Source organism: Panthera onca, chromosome A3 (genome assembly GCF_046562875.1).
Source record: "Panthera onca isolate mPanOnc1 chromosome A3, mPanOnc1 haplotype 2, whole genome shotgun sequence".
Taxonomy (NCBI): Eukaryota; Metazoa; Chordata; class Mammalia; order Carnivora; family Felidae; genus Panthera; species Panthera onca.
Genome location: NC_138341.1, coordinates 30,378,743 through 30,405,580, shown reverse-complemented (window position 1 = coordinate 30,405,580; position 26,838 = coordinate 30,378,743). Strand labels below are relative to the sequence as shown.

General features: G+C 39.9%; 2 protein-coding genes across 7 annotated transcripts in view; one reads left to right on the top strand and one right to left on the bottom strand.

Annotated features, from left to right (window-relative positions):
* PRKD3 (protein kinase D3) overlaps window positions 1-2,968 on the top strand; it is an 87,243-nt gene extending 84,275 nt beyond the window's left edge. Inside the window, exons 19-20 of one of the 2 annotated variants that reach the window (XR_009615611.3) lie at window positions 116-448; window positions 858-2,968. Coding sequence is in view for 1 of the 2 variants with exons in the window: in XM_060652538.3 (XP_060508521.1) it covers window positions 116-289 (174 nt within the window). In the remaining variant the exon portion in view is untranslated. Of the gene's footprint in view, window positions 1-115 lie in introns of both variants that reach the window. The other variant, XM_060652538.3, reaches the window with a different exon arrangement.
* NDUFAF7 (NADH:ubiquinone oxidoreductase complex assembly factor 7) lies at window positions 288-26,790 on the bottom strand. Of its 5 annotated transcripts, none has more exons than XM_060652588.3 (11): window positions 26,693-26,790; window positions 26,202-26,362; window positions 14,684-14,764; window positions 13,588-13,698; window positions 10,577-10,790; window positions 9,678-9,736; window positions 8,657-8,767; window positions 6,106-6,249; window positions 5,525-5,698; window positions 4,504-4,793; window positions 288-374 (listed from the first exon to the last, which is right to left on the bottom strand). In XM_060652588.3, the coding sequence occupies exons 1-10, from the start codon at window positions 26,760-26,762 to the stop codon at window positions 4,581-4,583; spliced, it is 1,338 nt and encodes a 445-aa protein (XP_060508571.1). In that variant the 5' UTR covers window positions 26,763-26,790; the 3' UTR covers window positions 288-374; window positions 4,504-4,580. The 5 variants fall into 5 exon arrangements, with proteins under 5 accessions (XP_060508571.1, XP_060508579.1, XP_060508612.1 ...); XM_060652596.3 differs by having other exon boundaries at window positions 26,656-26,787; XM_060652629.3 differs by lacking the exon at window positions 26,202-26,362 and having other exon boundaries at window positions 26,656-26,750.
* Window positions 26,791-26,838: the final 48 nt, after the last annotated feature.

Below are 26,838 nucleotides of genomic sequence, written 5' to 3'. Positions count from 1 at the left end.
TACTGTATAGCAAGTACTCATAGTAGAGACTGTCAATTTTGCAGCTATGGGGTTAGGAAAAAAAAGTTCAACGTATTTTATTTCTTTTATAGTTTATAATTCCATTTTTTTCTAGGACTATCAGACTTGGCTTGACCTTAGAGAATTTGAAACTCGCATTGGTGAACGTTACATTACGCACGAAAGTGACGATGCCCGCTGGGAAATACATGCATACACCCACAATCTTGTGTACCCAAAGCACTTCATTATGGCTCCCAATCCAGATGATATGGAAGAAGATCCTTAGTTGTCAATGAGCTAACGTCAGTAAGGAAGGATTTCACGTTATGGACTGATACTTTGCCGCACAACTGTTGTTCTTTGTAGGTTATCTGCAAGGATGCGAAGATACGGGGAAATGTGATAAGGAATCCGTGACACCAATACTGTAGTTCATCGTGAGAAGGTACAAGAGGGGAAACTGAGTAATAAGAACACATAACGGAACCAAGATGAAGCTTTTCATAAATTTTTATAGCATAAGCAATGACTGGTTTTTATATTTTTTTCCTAATCCTTCACTTTAATACTATAGTGGCATTTAATTTATCTTCCCTTTCCTGTTACATTATTTTTTAAAAAGGAGAAAAAGGCAGGCTTAGAGTCCAGCCATTGTATAGCTTGACCAAATCACACAAGAGTTTTAAAGTTGATTACTAAATAGGTTTGCATTTAAAGAGAGAACTGAGGAAGGGCTCCCAGCATGCGATTTCCTGTGAGAACTCTAAATATTTGACCACAGAGGCATTGAGGGGGTTTTCCTGCATGCCTAGAAGAGGAGCTCTAGACTCTTGTACCTTTTTCTTTTTCTTTAGGTCAGTCGACTCCAAAACAGTGATCCCTAACATTTTGGAGTTGAAATTCTTAACGTGCTCTCTACAAGATAGAAATTAAGTTGTCACCTTTTGTGAGTATATTGGAAGGCCCTCTAAGATAATTTTGGGGTCAAATGATACTACAAACCTGGGGGGAGAACCCACTGGTCTAAGTGCGGAGGTAGTAAGTATGTCTTTTCGGAGCCCAGCCCCCCTGTTGCGTACTCGAACTCCCATGTCTGTGACCCACAGCTCTGTGACACCGTGGTTGGTTTCTGACATTCAGTAGGTTTAGGTGCGAACTTTCATTACACAGTTTATCTTTACACGGAGTTGAGTAATTTGAGGAAGAAAATTACTAAAAGTAAGGCCAGTGCAGGATCAGTTAATGCTGCAGGAAACAGCAAAGAGCGTATCCAGTTTTTCTTCCCTTAGCTTATTGGAAGGTTTTACAGATATCCAGAATGTCTGTAAATCAATCATCTCAAGCAGTTTGGGACAGTGGGTGGGGTAGAGCATGAAACACTTATTCTTTCATCTGTTCTGCTGATCATGTAGCCCTGCCCTTATAAATTGGGGGGGGGGGGGGTTTGTTTTGTTTTTTTACACTTCAGCACTGGCAACCAGCTAACGAAATGTTTTTCTACTCAGATACAATGTTTAAGAGGTTAGATTTTTCCATAGCTTTTAACAAGTTACTAATAGTTCCCCCCACCCCCCGCAAAAAAGTTTAAGATCTAGCACCACCCACTTATTAAAAAACTAGCGGCTTTTTGTTTTTTCACTCCTCAGTAATCACTGTAAGTTTTTTTCCTACAAAAAGAGCAACAAAAGATTGGGAGTCAGAAAATCCAGTCTTTTACGTCTTGGCTCCAATCTGCCTAAGCCTCAAGTTCCTCATCAGTCTAAAAAACGAAGATTGTAACCCTTGCCTCTATTTTCCTCACAGTGTTGTGATGATCAGATATATAAGAACATACCCATATTCAATAAACTAAAAACCATAAAAGTGTTAACTATCACTGCCCACTGAATTTGAGGTGGCAAAGGAAAAGAATGTCCCTGTATACAGTGTAAGAGAGGGTCTTAAGAGATCCCTGAAGCTACTCCCGTATCTAGGACTAAAATTACTGTGGAGATCGTAGCAAACGTGGTTCCCATGCTTTCGACTCTGCATGTCTTTCGTTCCCCTCCTGACAGCCACGAGGGGGAGTACGTTACGGACTCCATCTCACAGATGAGGAAACTGAGGCACAGGAAAATTAAGGACCTAGATGCTGGAGGTCACAGTTGGTATGTGGATTTGAACTCAGGCAGTGTGGCTCTAGTCCCTTTCCTCCCTCCTAACCAGGTTGCTGCACTGCCTCCCATAAACCTCTCCAGGAAACATTCCAGTGTCTCCTGGTATTTTCTTCTCCTACAGGAGTTTAAAAAATTAATCCAAATTAATTTCACAAAACCTTTTAGAACTATAATTTCCCTGTGGGAAAGGATGGCTTCCCAGACGTAAATGTGTCCAAACTGACTCTGTTTATATCAATGTGCTAAAATGGAGTAGTTCTAAGTCACTAGGCACCCTGTTGTGGTTTTACTACAGAAGGTGAAAATTAACTGGAATGGTTTGCTCTACTTATGTAATCAAACTACAAGCCATGAAATTAATTGCACTCTTTGTGTCTGTGTTGTTGAATGCCTAAGAAGTTTTCTTAAAAAATTTGTAAAGGCACTGTCAGATAATTTGGAGTAATTTACTCCAGATACTGTATAACCTGCATAACCTTTTTGTCTTGAAGTTGTTTTTGTATAAGAAATAATTGTTAGAAACATTTGGTGATGTACAAAGTAGTCTATAATGACACTGTTCAGTACATTTTTATATTTTTTGTTACATCCCACTTTTGTAAATATCCTCAAAGAAACCTGATAATAAAATGTATTTCCATATCACCATACTTTTCTATGTGAAAACCTGAGCTTATCTCTAGTAGAGGTATCCAAAGAAAATTTTATTAGATTGTGTTGTTTTCCCAGGCCTTGGTAAAAAAACTATTTTGGAAATAGTATTTGTAAATGGAACTAATGCTATATTTAAAACACTGATTTTTTTTTTTTTTAACTACCTAAAATAAAAAACTCATTATTTCAATTTATATGAAATCTGAGGTAATTATCTGGAGGTCTCATTTCTTGGAATGAAAGTTTAGAGTAATTACAACTACAGATTTTTCGGGAACTCTCATCAAATATTCAACTACTGCCACTGCTAGAAGACTTACCATTCAAAGTAAATGTTCTAAGTTTTAAGATACAAGGCATTGCCTGATTCCTCCCATTAAATGTAAAACTACTAGATAATTGAGAGGGGCCAATATGAGGCATTCTCACCTTCCAAATTCTCCCAACCAAGTTTTTGAGAAAAGAAAATGCGGGGAAAAAAAAAATAAGGGTGGCTATGAATGGCCCAAGGCTGGGCAGCACGTGAAAAATAAGTCCTCTCCATCTTCATTTTAAGAGTGAGATTCAGAATGTTAGTCCTGTTCTGAGGGAAGCCAGAGAAGCAATAAAAAACCAAGAGTTGATCACTCCGCCAGCAAACTTCGAATACAGTTAAGCTGTACGTTCAAAACATGGCTGGTATTCTTTTCCTTTAATCTCATAGGGTAAAAAATTTTAAATACCACAAAGGAGAATGAATTTCTACCCCTCAAACCCACTTCCATGTTGGGTTTTTTGTTTTTGTTTTGAGTGAGCGAGCACGTGTGCACATACAGCAGAGGAGGGGCAGGGGGATGGAGAGAAACTTAAGCAGGCACCATTCTCGGCGCAGAGCCTGACGTTGAGTTCTGGCTCACCACCGTGCGAGCACGACTTGAGCCAAAATCAAGAGCCAGAGAGGCTACGTTGGAATATTTAATAGTAATTACTGGCATCCTTTCCTCACTTTTTATATATAAGTAACTATCACAGAAAACCACCAGTCTGCATTATTAATTTCTATGAAATTAAGCATTTCTTTAAATGCAGCTTTCCCCCAACAAAAACGGAATCATAACTATAAAACATTTTTACTTGACTACATTTTTCATTTACTACCTTCTTAGAGGTAAGGACATACTACTCTACCTCTTTTTTTAAAAATACTTTATGGATAGTTCTATTTAACCCATCCCCTGTGAAAGGCCACTTAGATTTCCAGTTTTTACTAAACCAATCAGCGTTCATGTTTACTTTTTAAAATAAAAATACAGCAACTAGCCTTATTAATTAAAGGATATTCATTTCAAGGTGCCTGAGTGGCTCAGTTGGTTAAGTGTCCAACTCTTGATACAGCTCAGATCACGATCTCACAGTTGTGGGATCGAGCCCTGCATCAGGCTCTGTCTGCACTGATGGCATGAAGGCCGCTTGGGATCCTGTCTCTCCGCCCCTCCCCAATATGTTCACATGTACGCTCTCTTCCACAAAATAAACTTTAAAAAAATTAAGGATACTCTGTTTCATGGTAACTTGTTTCATTAAGCTGAAAGCACACAATTGTGCCAAAAGCCACACACAACCTTAAAAGATCAATGTTTAGTTGTACTGTATATAAAATGGGCTATTTTTATTGGCTGTGAGACATAAAATACTGCGATATGGATTTTACCTGTGATATATGTGAATGGGTTCCCTTTATTTTGCTTTCTTAGGCAGACTTAGGGGTAAAACGTCCACACTGAGATATCACCTCCAGGCAAGTTCACCAAACCCAGCCACAGGTGACGGAGAAGGTTTTGACTGACATGCATTCATCGGATGGCTTCCACCATGAAGTCTCTGATGAGGCAGCAAGGCAAAAAAGTGAAATCTTTCTCCCATCTTCTTAGGATTCATCAACATATCATACCCCTGAAGTAACTGCTGCCTGGATGGCTCATCTGATTTGTCTGCAAGAACCTGAAAGGAAAAACTTCTTAGAAGAAATAACCAGAAGAATTCCTAGTTACATGCAGCAACACTCATGACTGTTAGCCACTCAGTAAAGCACTACTTAAGATGGGATTTCTGATCACCTGCCTCAAGAGTCATGGGGTGCTCACTAAAAGCCTAGGTTGCTGGGGCGCTGGGGTGGCTCAGTCGGTTAAGCGTCCAACTTTCGATTTTGGCTCAGGTCATGAGATTGAGTCCCGTGTCAGACTCTACACTGAGCATGGAGCCTAGGATTTTCTCTTCCTCTCCCTCTACTCTCTCATAATAAAATAAAAAATAAAAATTACTGGGGGGGCGGGGGGAACGTAGGTTGCCAAGACCCAAACCTGTGGATTTGTAGGTTTAGCAAATATTCCCAGGTGGTTTGATCTACCGATAAACACAGTCAAGTTTTCTTAACAAACACGAACACCATTTCGAAGTCTTAAATCTACCTCACACAGAGACGCAGGAACTTACAAGGCTCCCCCGCCACAACAGGCGATCTGGTTCCACCATACCCTACAATAGCAATACCAAGCATCTGGCTAACAATAGGAGCACTGAGGCCAGACGTACTTATTATTTTAAAGGTTTTTTGAAATACTACAAAATTTTTTGTTTCAAGTTTTTATTTGAATCCCAGTTAGTTAACACATAGTGTAACATTAGAAATACTACAAAATTGAAATATTTAAGATAGTGAAATAAATCATTACCTTCAGCCGGACATCAATGCCCATGTTTTTTAAAAACGTCTGTTGTTTTATTGGACCCAGAGAAGCTACTTTTCCCTCTGCCATTCTGCGCAAATAACTGAAGTCCACATCAGCTGTTAGGTCTGCAGTTCCCGGGGCGATAAGGACATCATGAAGCTTATGGCCACAAAATCCCTTGAAAATAATTTTAAAATGATGAATTTTTGTCCTTTTGTGGTTATCAAGATTAAGGAAATGCTATCATTTTAGTACATTTTACATAACAGCTGTTAAAAAAAAACGTAGCCTGAATCAGTGGTTTCCAAACTCTTAAAACAGCACTCTTTCTTCAAATGAGATGCTATGTGGAAAACCCAATATAAAGTGCCGCCTGGAGTGCCTGAAGATGCTGCCCACAGTGATGGAATAGAGAAGGACAATTATAATACTATAAATGAATATTCATGACAAAATAATGTGATATTACAATGCTAGCCACTGTAGAAGCCAAAGATAAAGATCTTCAATGAGTTTCAAACCTAAAAACTTAATAGAGCACGCCCATTAACTTTTGAGAAGTCATCTTGCTGAATTATACGTACTCTGAAGGTGTCTGTCTTAGTCCCATCATGACCATAATCGGCAATCAGCGCAGCCCCTCCAGTCAGCGCAATGCGTTGAGAAAGTTCCTGAATAATTACACCAGCTTCAGGACACACTTCCACGTGATCCCTCGTTTCATCACTCTGGTAAAGGAACAGCTGCATCAAAATGCATCACTGAAAAGAACGGTTTCCTTAGGGTTTTTCTATAATGAGCATTTCTTGGTTACAATACACTCCTTCTCAATACGCATTATGTTGTCCACACTCAACTTTCCACATGACGTCCTCTCTATTATATGGAACTCCCTAGTGCTTTGATGCCGTCCACTAAGTTTACAAAGATATTTTAATTTTAATCCCTCTTATAAAAAGGCATATGCCTCCCAAACCCCTAGATGGCTGGTTCATTATAGTTTTATTTATGGTGATATTATGCTCGTAATTCATATAAATATATTCCCCTGGGCTGAATGCATGGGAAAGGAATTTTTGTCTGCCTAGAATAGTGCCTGGCAAATAACATGCTCTAAAATTTGTGCTGAAAGAACAAATGATATAAATCCAGTATAACAAGATAGACCCTAGCAAGTATGTTTTGATACCTTCTTTTAGGGCAAAAGATACTCCAATGATATGCCCTCTGTCTAGAAACCTCAGCTCATGACCTTGTACCTGAGGCCGCAATTTCCCAAGATATTCAACTATTTACTAAGGGTCCTTAATAAGTGCCTAATAGTCTAGATGATTCTTTTGATGTTTATTTATTTTAGTCTAAATAGTGAAATTAGTCTAAAAAGTGAAATGACAGTATTAGAACTTGTCAACTTGACTAGTATATATGACATTACACTAACTCCTGAGAAAATGGGAAAAAGCGTTGGTCTTTATTATGAAAACCTGTATTAACTTTTGCTCCTTCGTAATATACTCTTAAAAATGAAGTTTTGGGGTGCCTGGGTGGCTCAGTCAGTTAGGCCCACGTCATGATCCTGCACTTCTTGGGTTTGAGCCCCACGTTGGGCTCTGTGCTGACAGCTCAGAGCCTGGAGCCTGCTTCAGATTCTGTGTCTCCCTCTCCCTCTGCCTCTGCCCCTCCCCTGCTTGTACTCTGTCTCCCAAAAATAAATAAATATTAAAAAAAAAAAAAAATGAAGTACTGACCTGCCCTGATCTTGCCTCTAATGGCACAGAGCTAACAGGTATGGAGTCACACACACTTAGCAATTGAGTCTCTGCTCTTCTTACTGCTTACTAGAAACAAGTTACTTCAACTTGGAGTGCTTCCTCATCATGTACACACAAGGCTTATTGTGAGGCTTAAATCAAACAATAAAGCACTTAGCCCTCAGCTTTATTATTATTTTTTTAATGTTTATTTTTGAGAGAGAGAGAGCACGCGCCCACGCACGAGTCGGGGAGGGGCAGAGAGAGAGGGAGACACAGAATCGGAAGCAGGCTCCAGGCTCTGAGCTGTCAGCACAGAACCCAACGCGGGGCTTGAACTCATGAAGTGCAAGATCATGACCTGAACTGAAGTTGGACACTTGACCAACTGAGCCACCCAGGTGCCCCATCCCCCAGCTTTATAAAATACATTACTGTGGTTGAACTGTAGCCCCATGAGATTAGCCACTTCAGGCATAAACTGACACCTCGGGGTGCTGTGGTGACATACCTACCATCTTCGACCACTCTTCAAGATGGCAGATTCTGTCACCATTTGCCCCATTCAGATGAGAGGGAAAGTCATCGCTCCCTCTCTCGTGAGTACCACTCACTCAAGTCAAGAACTGAAAACAATTGTATCTCCCAGGAGCAGGGGGTTAGCTCTTGGTAGCTATGAATTTGCTTCTCACTCAGGTAAAAGTGGGCAGCTAGAATATGGAAATACAGAAATGCCCCCAAGCACTCAGGTTGCTATTTGAATTTAATTATGCTCTGGAAAAAAAAAAAAAAAACTTAATTGATAGGTTCATGTTTAAAAGCTCCTGTGATTTTGAAACAAGTAACTTCTGAGGAAAAAGTACTTAGTTATGGCCCAAAAAGTAGACCTTTTTACAACATGCAATCCAAAACCTAAACATTCCTCACAAGTATAGGGTTTTTTGAACCCTAAACACAAGAATGGCTCTTGTGATTACTCCTCGAGGGCAAAAGCAGCAGCAGCACATGAACCATTTTGGAAGTGTAGAATGAAGCTTACATAATCGTCTGAGAATTAAATGAGAAAATACAGAGTCACATATACAAAGTACTCATTAAACAGTTGTTGCATTACTGTACCGTCAGGTAGGCAATACTATCACCGCGTGGTAGGGAAGTGAGTGAAGGGAGAAGGTGAAGAACTTGCAGAGTAAGCGCTTACTAACTTCCCTGTTACGTTAAGGTCACGCACCCAAGAAAGGATTTTACCCCAGGCTCCTGACTCCTTACCTCTGCACTTCCCACTCATAAAATGCACCGCATATGTTATGAGCAAATCTCTCCTGGCCCCTGTAAAACAGTAACTCAGAAAACAAGACTATGAAGATTCGCTTGGTATTCCTACTTGTATGAAGACTTCCGCTGGGGTGACACAAGGCGCCAAAACAAACCGCAGTTTATCAGAAGCTTGGGGATCAATATCGATGAATACTTCTCGCCATCCTTGCGGAGTTTTCTAAACACAAAATAACACATAAAAACTAATTCTTACAAGTTTTTTCCTCAAAACTGCCTCCCAAAAATAACTATTAATTTTCTCCTGCCATATACAAGATAGATGACTAACATTTACAAAGGATTTTACCACTTAAAATCACTTGAAGGCATTACTTCAATTCCTTCAAACAGTAAGATGGACAGATGAAAACTACTAGTATTGGTTAGATAAGTGATGGAGCTGAAGACAAACTAGGCAGCATGGAAAGTGCCCCCTAACATGGAAAACAGACTCTGAAGGACTAATCAAAAGCTTTTGCTAACAAATCAACGCATGCTCTTAGCCTTAAAAATTACCAGGACACATACATTACCACCAAATCTTAAGTCTGCTCACTTCAGTTTCAATGAGGAAAAATTTTAATCTTTGGATATCAAAACTATTGGCTAAAACGTAATCCTTCCTTGCAATAAAGCCATTTACCATGTTATATTCTCACATATCTTTGTCCTTGGAAAAATAAGCTTTTTTATTGAAATTCAAATTAGTTAACATACGGTGTAATCTTGACTTCAGGAGTAGATTCCAGTGATTCATCTCTTACCTATGACACCCAGTGCTCATCCCAAAAGGTGCCCTCCTTACTGCCCATCCCCGATTTAACCCATCCCCCCCCACCTCCCCTCCAGCAACCCTCCATTTGTTCTCTGTGTTTAAGAGTCTCTTATGGGAAATAAACATTCTTAATAGTTATCCGAAGACAATTAAGATTCTACTTAACCTTTTACTTTTGCTTTTCAATTATTTATATTCATCAGAATTCCAAACAGAGTTAACTTTAACAGTAATCAAATACCATTCACGTTTATTCTTCCAACATAAGGCCCTTTGTTATTCAATTATAAATATGACTTTATCCCGTCAATACCTGAAACTTATGCACAGGAAGAACATCGAAAAATTCATGCGCAAGATAAAAGCTGTACCCTATTTAAAAACAGAAGGAAAAAATAGTTTCAGCATTAAGGCAATATCTAATCGTTCTTTTGAACAGCAACAAAAGAAAGCGCCTAGCGGATCGAGCAGGAACCTGAGGTGGCTTCCACAACCATCGCTACCAGAGAATCATCCACCTCAGGCACTGCTTTGCCTACTCTGAGAACACGCTCAAGAACAATTACTACCGTCGTCATTTTCCACATATCCGGACCCGACGGCCAAAACATCCCAATTATAAATTTAACCCTTTATTCATCACAGGGCATGAAAGAAATTAGAACCCAAATTTGTTAGCTAAAAGAGGCTTTGGACTTCCTAAAATCATCTGAGACAGCTGAGCCCAGGACTCGCCGAGGTGGCTTGCCAAGGTCAGAACACCACTTTAGGTGGGAGCAGAGGTCCATCAACATAGTGGATGGTCCCTGCCGAGTGCAGGAATTTTCCCACCTCTCTGAAGGTAAGCAAGGATGTTCAAAAGATGAGACAGTTAAACTCAAACCACCTAACTCTGCTTCCATCAGTCCCCACCGCCTTGGACTGCTTCAGCATCAGTGCTATCTTAGGGGTCAGGAAAAACTTAAAGGTACAATAGGGATCTATCTACATTTTTGTGTAAAACCATATGAAAGGCATTTCTCCTTATTGTTAGGCATGTTATTTTTTTAATACAATGCTACTTTCTAGAAACAAATTTGCTATTCCCTATGAGTAAGGGTCCTGGTGGCATCACGTCAACGTACTATAGTGCTCTACACGTTTGTGGTCGCCTATCATCGCTGGGATGGGTGGTAATCAAAATTAGCTCATCACGCAGTGTAAACTAATTACCTTTTGGAACATCTTGCAGATCTCGGTACCAGGAAATTGGAATCCCAGATTTAGTAACACCTTTCATATATGCGGGGGATCCAGGATTTCGCTCTAGAGGGACCTTCTCTTCAGTCAGTGTTAATGCTTGAATCTCACTCAGTTTTTCGCTCACCTCTACCAGATGTATTGAAATGTCACAGTTTTTCAGCACAGATCCCAGCTGACTGAACACCTAAATACAAAAAGAAAGAAAAAAATGGCAAAATACAATGTGTTGAGTAGATTTTAGGTTTTCTAACCATTTCCCTTAACACTTTGCTCATGTCACAGAAGTAAAATTTGGTTTCAGAGGAACTTCACACAAGCCACTCTCCAGCAGTCCGTGAGATTCATAAGCTATCAGTTATTACAGTCTACGTGAAAGACGAACAATGCACAATTTGGTTTCCTAATGAGAAAAATTAGAATTAAGACTAACAAACATTAAAGATTTAGCATCCAGTAAATAATCAGACTAGGGAGTCTAAAGAGAACAAAAACATGAAATGTATATATCCCCCTGATTTTATGAAGCTGCTATGTCTATGAAATAATCTCATCTTTGAGATGTTTCAACTGTGTTCTCAGGAAATCAAATTCGAAGGGCACTAAAAACTTGACAGTTTAACTTCGCAGTTCTTTCAATTTTTAATTTTTTTTAGCCACACACATTTATAACTGTTGTAAACATGAACAAAAAAGGAATACACTGATATTTTATCAATATCTCAATGCTAAAAATTCAATGCCAAGGCATAAAGTACACCAATAGTATTTTTCATTTGAATGTAATTTTCACTGCTGATTTGCCTCCTATTTTTGAGATCTGAATAAGCAGGTATAGGCTAATAATAAGACAATTTTTCCAAATTTCGTTTGGAAATGAAACTACAAATGGAAAACTTCCCAAGAGAAAAATCCTTCAGAAATTATGATCAAAAAATGAAAACAAGTCTGTAATTATGTCTTTGTCCATTTTCTTAACATTCTTTTAAATTCTTTAGCTTTTTAAAGTTCTTAGGACTTGATCTAAAGAAGCATCCTGTATGCATTTTAAGAGCTGTGGGCTTGATTTTTATTGTACCTGAAACAAGACAATATTATTTGAGAACCTTATTAAGCATTTTGTATTCAAATGACTTTGCCAATTTAAAGCGATAAAATAGAACACTGGAAACCTAAAACAGTGGTTCATTTCTTTTACCCCCAAATATGATATAATCAGGATTATCTGTCAGATGTTATACGTTTTTTAAAATCCTTTGATTCCAAATTTCAAGCAAAAATCATACTGCATCAAGACATTCAAATGTATACTGAATATGTGTTTTTGTTTTTAAAAGCCTAATGGATTCCAAAACAGTGTAACTACAAAAGTTTAACACACACAATTACTTACCATGTACTATAAACAATATTCCTCCTCTTTAGTGTTTTTACAAAACATTAGGTAGAGTGCTAGAAACAACAATACATGGAAAGATACCGCATCTTTGGTTAAAGTGGCACGACCCTTCCCTTCGAAAACGTGTCCTCCCTCACCCTCAGATGCCACCACCATCATTTCCTGCTTTTTCTTTATAAATGTTCCTAATTGCATTTGTATCACCAAACACAAATTGTTGAATGTTGACATTTGGGGATTTTATATAGATACAATCATATGATCCGGATTCTTTTACAAATTGTTATTTTCACTCACAAGACACTGAGGTCCATCTGAGTGTTGTGCATTCTGCTGTGATTTCATGCAGTTTCACAACCCTTGATGTTCCACTGTATGTCTGACTGTACCACAATTTATTGATCTATTTTCCCATTGATAGGCATCTGGGTTGTTTCCATTTTTTTTGCTCTTCTAAACAATGCTGCTGTCTTCTTGACCATGTTTCCTGGTACACATCTGCACTAGCTCCTGTAGGGCACACGTCTAGCAGTACAAGTGCTGCTGGCTCATACAGTATAAGTTACTGTGACGTTAGCAGACGATGCCCACTAAGCACATCTCAAAGTGCTTACCCCAAATTACACTCTTACAAACAGTGTCTGCGAGTCCCCATTGCTCCCCATCTCTCCATCTTCAACAACCCTTGGTGATGCCAAATGTGCTAATCTTGGACACGGTGGTACCTCACTCTGATTTAACTTTCATTTCCTTGACTACCAATCAATCTGAACATCTTTTTGTTTTTACTGCCCGTGAGGACTTCCTCTTTCATGAAGGGCCTGTTCACATCTTTAGCCTGACTTTTCTATTGAGTTATCTGTCACCTTCTTAATGATTGAAAGGAATTCTTCATGTATGCTAACTACCAGTTCTTTATGTGTTGCAAATAACTCCTCCCAGTTTGCAGCTTGTCTTATCACTCTCCTTATGTCTTTTGAAAATTTTTTTTAATGCTTGTTTATTTTTGAGAGAGAACCAGAGCATGAGCGGGCGAGGGGCAGACAAAGAGGGCTCCAGGCTCTGAGCTGTCAACACAGAACCTGACGCGGGGCTGGAACTCACAGAGCATGAGATCATGACCTGAGCTGAAGTCGGACGCTAAACCAACTGAGCCACCCAGGCGCCCCTACAGTGTCTTTGAAGAATAAAAAATTCCTAATTTCTTTAAAGAACAATAATTTCTTAAATTTAATGTAGTGGAAATTATCCCTCTATTCATCTTTACCTTTATGGCTTCTACCCTTTATATAATTCACAAATTCTTTTCCCACCTAGAAGACAAATAGATTCTCCCATGATGTCTTCTAAAGGTTTTAAACTTTTCCCTTTCACATTCTCCCCTACCCTCACTTTTTAGATTACAAACAGACAACAATAAGTAATGATTCATTATATCATTCTGACATTGTATTTTAGCGGAGAAAGAGGAGGTAAGGAGGGAGGACCGAAAGCCACTGAAGTCAATGAAGTTTGCAAACAAATCAAAAGAACAAAGGTTCAGGCAAGTACACGAGACTCTGAAGACGTTCCTTTTATTACTTACCCTCAAAATATCTCCCGAGAGGGTACCCCTGCCTGGGCCCAGTTCCACCAGTTGGAAAGCTGCATTTTTTCCAGTGGCCATCCATTCACTAATGAACCATATACCTAGCAGCTGCGACAAGGAAAAAAAAAACTATACTGAAATATTATAGCATAAAAGTATATAAAACTCCAAGGAAATATGCCAGAAAGCAAAATATTTGCCAACGACCACATGTCATTTACTATGTACATATATGTATGCACACCCAGAAGCCTCATGGAGGCGGCATTACAAAAGACACCACTTAGGAAGCCTAGTAACAGAGCACCATTAAAAGGCAGCCCCACTGTAAGAGGTCCCCTGACACAAGGAAGAGGCTAGCACTTCCAGAAAGGTGCTGCTGTTGGGACAGCAGACAGACATATGAAATAAGATGATGCCATTTCTTTACATTCATATGACTGATACGATTACATGGCTTTTTAGGCACAATTACCATTTTTAATACCTGGATTCCACTTCCTTTTGTGTACTACTTTCTATTTCTAAATTCATCGGGGGTTTTTATGTGGAAATCAATGAACTGGAACTCCTGAGGAGAATTGAAAATTTGTGAGGGGGGTTTCCACTGGAACTACGGTACAACCACAGCAGGGTGGGGCCTGAGAGCACATCTCGCCCCACGAACTCCTCAGGGCTTTGCAACTTTTCTCCCTTCACTTTTCTCTCTCTCTTTTCTCTATTATTCTGTATTCCTCCAGCATACAAATGATTAAAAATTAAAACTTTTGATGAATCACAAAAGCAAAGGTGTAAAACACTACTTATTACAGAAGAATACAACAACCTGATCTGCTCTCAAGTGTTTGTGATACTAGCTTTTTTAATTAATGTTTGTTTTGAGAGAGAGAGAGAGAGAGGCGTGCAAAGACAGAGGGACAGAGAATCCCAAGCAGGCTTTTTTTGCACCTTTAGCACACAGCCCAACACAGGGCTCGAGCTCATGAACTGTTAGATCATAACCTGAGCCAAAATCAAGAGTCAGACACTTAACCAACTGAGCCACCTAGGCGCCCAGATATTAGCTTCTTTTATAGTTGAAATTGACGATTACCTCCCCAAAGATCTGACTTATTTCCGGTGAAGTAATGAAATCTCCTTTTTCTCCTAGCATGTCACGATACACGTAATATCCCTGAGTAAAAAGAGAAAGTGGAGAAAACGGATTAACTTTCAAGTAAGTTTTGTAAAACACGCCTCCAGAATCTTACATAACGTATACAATAACATAATCATTTGGTAAGAAAGTTCCGTCTTCTAAATAAACATGATAAGCACAGTGACTTGATTTAAACTTTACACAGCACCAATCACATTGCAGAACTATACTATCCCAACATGACCCCTCCTTGACCATCAAGGCAGAAGCCAGCCACACAAGGGATATCCCTGGAGCATCTGGTTCTGGTGACCAGGGGAGACCGCACATAAGGTACCACAAGACCTGTTTTACACAAGGCCACTACTTTCAAGACCAAAAGATGTAGCTGGTTTAACAAATACATATATACAAACACAGAAAGTGAAACAAAATGAGGGGACAGAGGACTATGTCCCAAATGAAAGAACAAGGCAAAATCACAGAAAAAACAGCTAAATGAAACTCAGATAAGCAATAACCCTAATAATAAAGAGTTCAAAGTAATGGCCATAAAGAAACTCAGCAGACTTAAGAGTGAATGAATGCAGTGAGAACTTCAAAAGAAGATAGAAAATATTCAAAAAGAACCAGTCAGAGCTGAAGAATATAATAACTAAAATGAAAAATATCCTAGAGGGACTCAACAGCAGATTAGAGGATGCAGGACAGATTAGTAATCCAAAAGGGTAATGAAAAGCAAACAAACTGAAGACCAAAAAGAAAAAGAATTTAGGGGTGCCTGGGTGGTTCAGTTGGTTGAGCATCCAACTTAGGTTCAGGTCATGATCTCACAGCTCGTAGGTTTGAGCCCCACATCGGGCTCTGTGCTGACAGCTCAGAGTCTGAAGCCTGTTTAGATTCTGTGTCTCCCTCTCTCTCTCTTTCTGCCCCTCCCCTGCTCGTGCTCTGTCTCTCTCTCTTTCAAAATAAATAAACCTTTAAAAAAAAAATTTAAAAATGAGAGTAAGTTAAAGGAATTCTGCAACATCTTCAGGCATAATAGCATTCACATTATTAGGAATCCCAGAAGGATGAGAGAGAGAGGTTGGCGAAAATCTTATTTCAAGAAATAATAGTTGAAAACTTCCCTAATCTGAGGAAGAAAGCAGACATCCAGGAAGCACACAGAACACCTAACAAGACAAACCAGGGAGGTACACAACAAGACACATAATAATTAAAACCGCATAAAGTAATGATAAAGACAGTCTTTTCTTTCTTCATTTTTTTAAAATCTTTATTTTTGAGAGAGAGAGAGACAGAGTGAGAGCAGGGGAGGAACAGAGAGAGAGGGAGGTGCAGAATCCGGAGCAGGCTCCAGGCTCCAAGCTGTCAGCACAGAGCCCAATGTGGGGCTTGAACCCATGAACCATGAGATCATGACCTAAGCTGAAGTCAGACACTTAACCGACTGAGCTACCCAGGTGCCCCGATAGAGACAGTCTTCAAAGCAGCAAGAGGGGCCCCTGGGTGACTCAGTCAGTTAACCATTCGACTTTGGCTCAGGTCACGATCTTGCATTTCATGACTTTGAGCCCTGTATTGGGCTCTGTGCTGACACTTCAGAGCCTGAAGTCTGCTTTGGATTCTGTGTCTCCCTCTCTCTGCTCCTACCCAGCTCATTCTCTCTTAAAACTAAACAAACATTTAAAAAAAAATTTTTTTTTTAAAGAGCAAGAGAAAACTGTAACATACAAGGGAAACCTCATAAGGCTATGAGCTGATTTTTCAGCAGAAACTTTACAGGGAACAAAGGAGTGCTATATTAAAAGCACTGAAAAGAAAAGACCTACAACCAAGAATACTCTACCATGCAAGATTAAAATTCAGAATAGAAGGAGAGACAAAGAATTTCCAAAACAAGATAAAGGAGATCATCATTACCAAACCGGCCTGACAAGAAATGTTAAAGAGAGGGGAGGAGCCAAGATGGCGGAAGTGCATGGAAGCTTTTTGCGTGTCCCGTGTCCATGAAATACAGCCAGACCAACACTAAACCATTCTACACACCTAGAAAACTGATTGGATTAACACAACAATCTGCACAGCCTGAACCACAGAATTCAGCAGGCACACGGCGTGGAGAGCTGAACTTGGGAAGCGAGAAGCCGCGAAAGGTAGGGAACCACTTTTGCGGGTGGAGAGAGGACGGAGACCGGGGGCGAGGGGGGGGGGGGATACAGGAAAAGTATCTAAAAGTATCTAAAAGCAGCTAGAGGAAAAAGTGAAAAATTGGAAACAGCCGCAGGGACTAAATTAAAAAGGGAGAAAGGAGAGGGTTTAAATTCCATTAAGACTGTAAACAAGGGGAGCACAAAGGCTGCAACTCAGCCGCTCAATACCTGGCGGTGCTCTGGTGGGAAGGACCTCAGGAACAGAGTGGGGTCCAGGAGGTTCTCGGGCCACACAGGGAAAAGTGGTTCCACTGATGAAAGGACATTTGGTAGAGACTGTTGAAGCCACCTGGTCCCAGTAGACCCCAGAAGGCAGCCACATTCGCTGGTGCTGGGGCAAGGCCATTGAGAGTGAAGCCTGGTGCCAGATGTGTGTTGTGATTTTCCATAATCCCTGAAATGCTGCTGCTACACTGTCTTGCGACCATGTTCTGGGACGGGCTTGCACCTGGCTGCAGCCTCAGGACATCGGCAGCAGCAGGGTACAGCAGGCGTTCCTGGGTGCAGATGACGTTCGGCCATTGCTCATTCGGCTATTGCTTGGTGAGACCATCCCGCAGAGGGGCAGAATGGGTCAAAGCCACAGTCCTTCAGAAGTAAGGGGCCAGGGAAAACAGCTGCATCTGAGACAAAACTTGGGAGAGAGGTACTGCCTGGGGCCTGATCATGGAGAGTGAAAAAGCGGGGAGTGGACAAGAGCTGAAGACAGAGGATGGGTGTGCAATTGCTGATCCGGGAGAACAGACTGGGTAGCTGGGAGGCACCATTTTCTCCACTCCCGCGCATGCACATATGCACCTGCAAGTGCCGCAACAATCCACCCCAGTATGCTAGCAGCGCCATCTAGTGGAGAGCAGAGCTGTTACACTGAGCCCCACCCAACTGGGACAACCTTGCTCTTCAAGAACACAAGTCTCACCACCGGCTTAATTTATGGACTATAAAGAGCTACATAGACTGACTTCTAGGGGAAAATGAAACAATTTCAGTCCTATTTCAATCTGTTAGCAGGTTCATCTATTCAATTTTCTTTCTTTTTCTTTTTCTCTTTTACAATTCTTTTTCTTGAATACAGAAAGAGAAAAAACTCATTTTTATTTTCAATTCTTATTAAAAATATCTTTCTTTAATTTTTATTACTATATTTTTTACTTTTGTGTAAATTTTTTCAAATTCTATTTTACTTCCGTCATCTTAGTCTACTTCAGTGTATTCATACAATCTTTCAAATTTTTATACAATCTTTTTTTCTTTCTTTTTCTCTTTTCCATTTCTTTTCTTTTTCTTGAATGCAGAAAAACTTCATTTTTACTTTCAATTTCTATTAAAAATTTTCTTATTTAATTTTCATTACTATATTTTTGGCTTTTATGTAAATTTTTTCAAATTCTATTTTACTTCCACCATTTTATTTTAGTCTACTACAGTGTATTCACTTTTTCAAATTTTCAAACGATTTTTATTTTTTCTCTTTTTCATTTCTTTTCTTTTTTCTTAAATACAGAAAATGAAAAAATTCATATTTATTTTTAACTTTTATTAAAAATATTTTAATTTTTTTTCCTATATTCTTGATTTTTGTGCATATTATTTCAAATTCTATTTTACCCCCATCATCTCATTTTAGTCTACTTCAGTGTATTCATTTTTTCAAATTCTCAAACGATTTCCACCCCCCCCCCCTTTTTTTTCTCTAATCTGTCAAACCACTTTCAACACCCAGACCAAAACACACCTAGGATCTAGCATCATCTATTTGATTTGTGTGTATGTGTGTGTTTTTAATGTTTAACTTCAATATTTTTTAAATTTTAATTTTTTTAATTTCAATTTTTCTACCTCATTAATTCCTTTTCTCCCTTCAAAATGACAAAACAAAGGAATTCACCCCAAAAGAAAGAGCACGAAGAAACACCAGCCAGGGATTCAACCAACACAGATACAAGCAAGATGTCTGAACCAGAATTTAGAATCATGATAATAAGAATACTAGCTGGAGTCGAAAATAGATTAGAATCCCTTTCTGCAGAGATAAATGAAGTAAAAAAATAGCCAGAATGAAATTAAAAATGCTTTAACTGAGCCGCAATCATGGATAGATGCAGCGGCGGCAAGGATGGACAAGGCAGAACAGAGAATCAGCAATATAGAGGTCAAACTTATAGAGAATAACGAAGCAGAAAAAAAGAGGGAGATTAAGGCAAAAGAGCATGATTTAAGAATTAGAGAAATCAGTGACTCATTAAAAAGGAACAACATCAGAATCATAGGGGTCCCAGAAAAGGAAGAGAGAGAAACAGGGGTAGAAGTGTTATGTGAGCAAATAATAGTGCAAAACTTTCCTAACCTGGGGAAAGACACAGACATCAAAATCCAGGAAGCACAGAGGACTCCCATTAGATTCAACAAAAACTGGCCATCAATAAGGCATATATATCATAGTCAAACTCACAAAATACTCAGGGAAGGAGAGAATCATGAAAGCAGCAAGGGAAAAAAAGTCCCTAACATACAAGGGAAGACAGATCAGGTTTGCAGCAGACCTATTCACAGAAACTTGGCAGGCCAGAAAGGAGTGGCGGGATATATTCAGTGTGCTGAATCAGAAAAATATGCAGCCAAGAATTCTTTATCCAGCAAGGCTGTCATTCAGAATAGAAAGAGAGATAAAAAGTTTCCCAAACAAAAATTAAAGGAGTTTGTGACCATTAAACTAGCCCTGCAAGAAATTTTAAGGGGGACTTTCTGAGGAGAGAAAAGATGAAAAAAAAAAAAAAAAAAAAAAAAAAATATATATATATATATATATATATACACACACACACACATACACATACACACACCAAAAACAACAAAAGATTAGAAAGGACCACAGAACACCACCAGAAACTCCAACTCTACAAGCATCAAAATGGCAATAAATTCATATCTTTCAGTACTCACTCTAAATGTAATGGACTCAATGCTCCAATCAAAATACATAGGGTAACAGAATGGATAAGAAAACAAGACCCATCTATATGCTGTTTACAAGAGACCCACTTTAGACCTAAAGACACCTACAGATTGAAAATAAGGGGATGGAGAACCATCTACAATGCTAATGGTCAACAAAAGAAAGCTGGAGTAGCCATACTTATATCAGACAAGCTAAACTTTAAAATAAAGACTGTATCAAGAGATGCAGAAGGGCATTATATCATAATCAAGGGGTCTACAGAGCAAGAAGACCTAACAATTGTAAACAGTTATGTGCCAAATGTGGAAGCACCCAAATATGTAAATCAATTAATCACAGACATAAAGAAACTCATTGATAGTAATACCATAATAGTAGGAGACTTCAGCACCCCACTCACAACATTGGACAGATCACCTAATCAAAAAATCAACAAGGAGGGGTGCCTGGGTGGCTCAGTCGGTTGAGCGTCTGACTTCAGCTCAGGTCATGATCTTGCAGTTCATGAGTTTGAGCCCCGCATCGGACTCTGTGCTGACAGCTCAGAGCCTGGAGCCTGCTTCGGATTCTGTGTCTCCCTCTCTCTGCCCCTTCCCCGCTCATGCTCTGTCTCCCAAAAATGAATAAATGTTAAAAAAAATTTTTTTTAAAAATCATCAAGGAAACAATGGCTTTGAATGACACATTGGACCAGATGGACTTAACAGATATATTCTGAACATTTCATCCTAAACCAGTAGAATATACATTCTTCTCCAGTGTACATGGAATGTTCTCCAGAATAGACCATATACTGGGACACAAATCAGCCCTAAGTACAAAAAGATCGAGATCATACCGTGCATATTTTCAGACCACAATGCTATGAAACTCGAAATCAACCACAAGAAAAAATTTGGAAAGGTAACAAATACTTGGAGACTGAAGAACATCCTACTAAAGAATGAATGGGCTAACTAAGCAGTTAAAGAGGAAATTAAAAAGTATATGGAAGTCAATGAAAATGATAGCACCACAACCCAAAACCTCTGGGATGCAGCAAAGGCGGTCATAAGAGGAAAGTATATAGCAATCCAGGCCTTCCTAAAGAAGGAAGAAAGATCTTAGATACACAACCTAACCTTATGCCTTAAGGAGCTGGAAAAAGAACAGCAAATAAAACCCCAAACCAGCAGAAGACAAGAAATAATAAAAATTAGAGCCAAAATTAATGCTATCGAAACCAAAAAAACAGTAGAACAGATCGATGAAACCAGAACTAACAAAATTTGATTAACAAAATTCTTTGAAAGAATTAACAAAATTGATAAGCCACTAGCCAGTCTGATCAAGAAGAAAAAGGACCCAAATAAATAAAATCAAGAATGAAAGAGGAGAGATCACAATCAACACAACAGAAATAAAAACAATAATAAGAGAATATTATGAGCAATTATATGCCAATCAAATGGGTAATCTGGAAGAAATGGACAAATTCCTAGAAACATATACACTACCAAAACTGAAACAGGAAGAAATAGAAAATTTGAACAGACCCTTAACCAGTAAGGAAATCGAATTAGTAATCAAAAATCTGTCAAAAAACAAGAGTCCAGGGCCAGATGGCTTTCCAGGGGAATTCTACCAAGCATTTAAGGAAGAGTTAACACCTATTCTCTTGAAGCTTTTCCAAAAAATAGAAATGGAAGGAAAACTTCCAAACTCTTCCTATGATGCCAGCATTACCTTGATTCCAAAACCAGACAGAGACCCCACTAAAAAGGAGAACTATAGACCAATTTCCCTGATGAATATGGATGCAAAAATCCTCAACAAGATATTAGCCAACCGGATCCAACAATACGTTAAAAAAATTATTCACTACAACCAAGTGGGATTTATACCTGGGACGCAGAGCTGGTTCAACATCCACAAAACAACATGATTCATCACATCAATAAAAGAAAGGATAAGAACCTTTCAATAGATGCAGAGAAAGCACTTGACAAAACACAGCATCTTTTCTTGATAAAAACCCTCAAGAAAGTAGGGATAGAAGGATCATACCTCAAGATCATAAAAGCCATATATGAACGACCCAATGCTAATATCATCCTCAATGGGGAAAAACTGAGAGCTTTCCCCCCAAGGTCAGGAACAAAACAGGGATATCCACTCTCACCGGTGTTGTTCAACATAGTATTGGAAGTCTTAGCCTCTGCAATCAGACAACACAAAGAAATAAAAGGCATCCAGATCAGCCAGGAAGAGGTCAAACTTTCACTCTTTGCAGATGGCATCATAGTCTATATGGAAAACCCAAAAGATTCCACCAGAAAACTGCTAGAACTGATTCATGAATTCAGCAAAGTTGCAAGATATAAAATCAATGCACAGAAATCAGTTGCATTCCTATACACCAACAATGAAGCAACAGAAAATCAAGGAATCGATCCCATTTACAGTTGCACAAAAAAACCACAAAATACCTAGCAATAAATCTCACCAAAGAGGTGAAAACTATAGAAAGCTTATGAAAGAAATTGAAAAACACACAAAGAAATGTAAAAAGATTCCATGCTCCTGGATAGGAAGAACAAATATTGTTAAAATGTCGATACTATGCAAAGCAATCTACATATTCAATGCAATCCCTATCAAAACAACACCAGCATTCTTCACAGAGCTAGGGCAAACAATCCTAACATTTGTATGGAACCAGAAAAGACCCCGAGTAGCCAAAGCAATCTTGAAAAGAAAACCAAAGCAGGAGGCATCACAATCCCAGACTTCAAGCTATACTACAAAGCTGTAATCATCAAGACAGTATGGTACTGGCACAAGAACAGACACTCAGATCAATGGAACAGAATAGAGAACCCAGACATGGACCCACAAACGTATGGGCAATTAATCTTTGACAAAGCAGGAAAGAATATCCAATGGAATAAAGACAGTCTCTCCAGCAAGTGGTGCTGGGAAAACTGGACAGTGACATGCAGAAGGATGAACATGGACCACTTTCTTACACCATACACAAAAATAAACTCAAAGTGGATGAAAGACCTCAATGTAAGACAGGAAGCCATCAAAATCCTCGAGGAGAAAGCAGGCAAAAACCTCTTTAATCTTGGCCGTAGCAACTTCTTACTCAACACGTCTCCAGAGGCAAGGGAAACAAAAGCAAAAGTGAACTACTGGGACCTCATTAAAATAAAAAGCTTCTGCACAGCAAAGGAAACAATCAGCAAAACTGAAAGGCAACCGACAGAATGGGAGAAGATATTTGCAAATGACATATCAGATAAAGGGTTAGTATCCAAAATCTACAAAGAACTTATCAAACTCAACACCCAAGAAACAAGTAAGTCAGTGAAGAAATGGGCAAAAGACATGAATAGACGCTTCTCCAAGGAAGACATCCAGATGGCCAACCGACACATGAAAAAATGCTCCACATCACTCATCATCAGGGAAATATAAATCAAAACCACAATGAGATACCACATTACACCTGTCAGAATGGCTAACATTAACAACTCAGGCAACAACAGATGCTGGCGAGGATGTGGAGAAAGAGGATCTCTTTTGCATTGTTGGTGGCAATGCAAGCTGGTGCAGCCACTCTGGAAAACAGTATGGAGGTTCCTCAAAAAAACTAAAAACAGAACTACCCATGACCCAGCAATTGCACTACTAGGCATTTATCCACGGGATACAGGTGTGCTGTTTCAAAGGGACACATGCAACCTCATGTTTATAGCAGCACTATCAATAGCCAAAGTATGGAAAGAGCCCAAATGTCCATCAAAGGATGAATGGATAAAGAAGATGTGGTAAAAAAAAAAAAAAAAAAAAAAAAAAAATGTGGTATATGTATTCAATGGAGTATTACTTGGCAATCAAAAGAATGAAATCTTGCCATTTACAACTACATGGATGGAACTGGAGGGTACTATGCTAAGTGAAATTAGTCAGAGAAAGACAAAAATCATAGGACCTCACTCACATAAGGAATTTAAGAGACAAAATAGATGAACATAAGGGAAGGGAAACAAAAATAATTTAAAATAGGGAGGGGGACAAAACAGAAGAGACTCATAAATATGGAGAACAAACTGAGGGTTGCTGGAGGGGTTGTGGGAGGGGGGATGGGCTAAATGGGTAAGGGGCACTAAGGAATCTACTGAAATCATTGTTTCACTATATGCTAACTAGTTTGGATGTAAATTTTAAAAAACAAAAAATTAAATTAAAAAAAAAAAGAAAGTAAATCCTAGGAGTTCTCATTACAAGAAAAAAATTTTTCTCCCTTTTTGTTTCCTTTCTTCTTAATGTATCTACATAAGGTGGATATTAACTGAATTCACTGTGGTAATGTCACAACGTGCAAATCAAGCCATCATGCTGTACCCCTTAAGCTTATACAGTGACGTACATCAATTATTTCTCAGTAAAAATGGGGGGAAAAAAAGAAGCTAATGCAAATGGTGTAATTTTTATTCCCATCCAAGGTCACAGCCCCGTTTCTATTCAAGGATCCCTAGGTTAAGAAACTCTACTTTCAAATGGTAGCTACATTTGTGGTGAGCATAGTATAAGGTACAGTCATCGAAATCACCATGTTGTACACCTGAAACTACTGTGACATTGTATCAACTATGCTCCAGTTAAAAAAAAAGGTTTAACAAATTTTAAATAAAAATTAAGGCTGATTTAAAAAAAAAAAAGCCTCTACTCTAAATTCAAAGAGCTTCCTTAAGGCTTAATCCAGGGTAACCTTCGATTCTCTAAATATATTATTTCAGATTCCTTGGATTTTAACACCATCCATACGCTGGTGAACAAATTAATATATGCATATCCAATCTTTCTCAAGAACTCTAGACCCTTACAGCCAGCTGCTCACTTGCTGTCTCCGCCTGGATGTCATCACCAATATGCATCAAATGCACCTCCTGATGTTCTCCCCTTGCACTAACACAAAAGTCTAAATTCCAGGAAAGCCTTGAATGAACTGGCTCCTCCCTCAAACTCATCTACTTTCCTCACCATTACCTGCCACCCCCAGTCACCACCCACCAGCCATACTGGTGCCTTTTTTTTTCTCTGTGAATGCCAAGACATTGGCCGGCTCCAAAACTTTGTACTTCCCCTTCCTCCATCGGGGACTCACTCCCAGTTCTTTGCCAGGCTGGCCCATCTCAACCATCTGGCCTTTCCTGGCCACCTACCTACCAAGGGAACTTTTACAACCCCTACTCCCACTGCACCACTTATTTTCAACCCCACCAACCTGTTGAGGTTTTTTTTTTTCTTCTTTTCCTTGCCTTCAGAAGCACTTGCAACAATTTATAATTATCTTGTTTCCTTATTTATAGATCATTTCCTCACTAGAACATAAGTGCCATGTTCCACTGTCCACTGCAGTATTCCCAGTGCCTGAGATAGTGCCTGGCCCTTTTGGAGCCTGAATCAATGATGAATGAACCCTCACTCTAACACACAGAATGTTTGTTCTAAAGTTTCTCCCTATGTGAACTGTTGGTATGTGGTAGCACTGAGTACAGGTATGAAAGGATCCCTGCCTTCACCACATCCAACAGCAATAGGCCAAACAAACCCCAGAAGTCCAGATTTCGTATTTCGATCCACCAACAGGTAAAACATTCTAAACCAAAAGGACCCCAGCTTTCACCAAGTGGCTTTGTTGAGCAGAGAAGGAAATCCAGGCCAGAGAGCAGGGGTAGTGCTTAATCCTTGAAGCGTAAAGACCTAGACCTTCCATTCCCAAAAAGGAAACCCAGAATATGCTTCCAATGCCTGCTAATGCCATCCCAACACAGACAATACTCCAGGACTAAATTCGTAATTCCAGATGCCTATTGTAGATTTCCACTTAAGTCCCGTCTGCACTTCAGGTTCATATATTGGATTGAATTCTGTCCTTTCTCTCCCTCTTAAAGAGGCTACTGCTCTTTCTCCCTCTACATTCCCTTCTCCCAGAGAAATGATACCACCAGCTACCATCAATCAGCCCAGGTAGGAAAGACGTCCTCATTTCCTAAATTCAGTGGGTTACACTGCCTCCTGAACAGCTTTGGAATTCGTTCTCCCTTCTTTATGGCACTGCCACTGACTTGTTCCATCCCTAACCACCTGACACTAATTCTCCATCTCCAGGTCTGTGGGAGTGGCTCTTCCCCTGCAGAAGGCACCACCGCTGCCTGGACTTGGGGCTTCCCTGTGCACACCCCTCCTAGCTCACACCTCAAGGCCGCTAGAGCAGGGCCTGGTCCTCGGGCTCCCCGACTGGTACCTTGGCGGGGTTGGTCAAGACCTCCTTCATGTACTCAGCCACAGTGATGGGGCCAGTTGCTTTGATTTTGTACACAAGATGCCGCAGCATTGGTGTCACCTGGTTTTCTGCCGGCTCTCTCCCGGAACTGAAGTATTTCCCTCTCCAAAAACAGGGAATGACTGCGAAAAACAGTTAAACGGGACCATGAAAAAAATCTTAGTTTCTCTGCAAGTGCAAGCAGCCTGAGTGCTTCCGAAGCAGCTGCGTTAACTCTTAACCTCGCACGAAGCAAGCCCACCAGGCGCCGGCAGGAACGCACAGTGCCCGCGACCAGCCATTTGGGGTCTGAGGCTGGACTCGTCTGCACCTCAAAACCCCCAAGAGGCGTCCTGCACCCCAGGAGCGCCCAACTGAGGAAAGCATCCCAGACAGTCTCTACCGCAACCGGGGCTCCGGCGAGGCGAACGCTTACCCGCGCGAGCCGCGGAGCACAGCGGCCCCACGCCTACCCTTGCAAGGACTCTCATGCCGAACTTCGCAGGCTGCAGCGCGCAGTCCCAGGGTGTGGAGTAAAGCCATTTCCGGGAGAGGGCCCGCCCCTGCAGGAAGTACGTCACTCAGGCAAACGAAAGGAGGCTCTGGGCTGTTTGCGCGT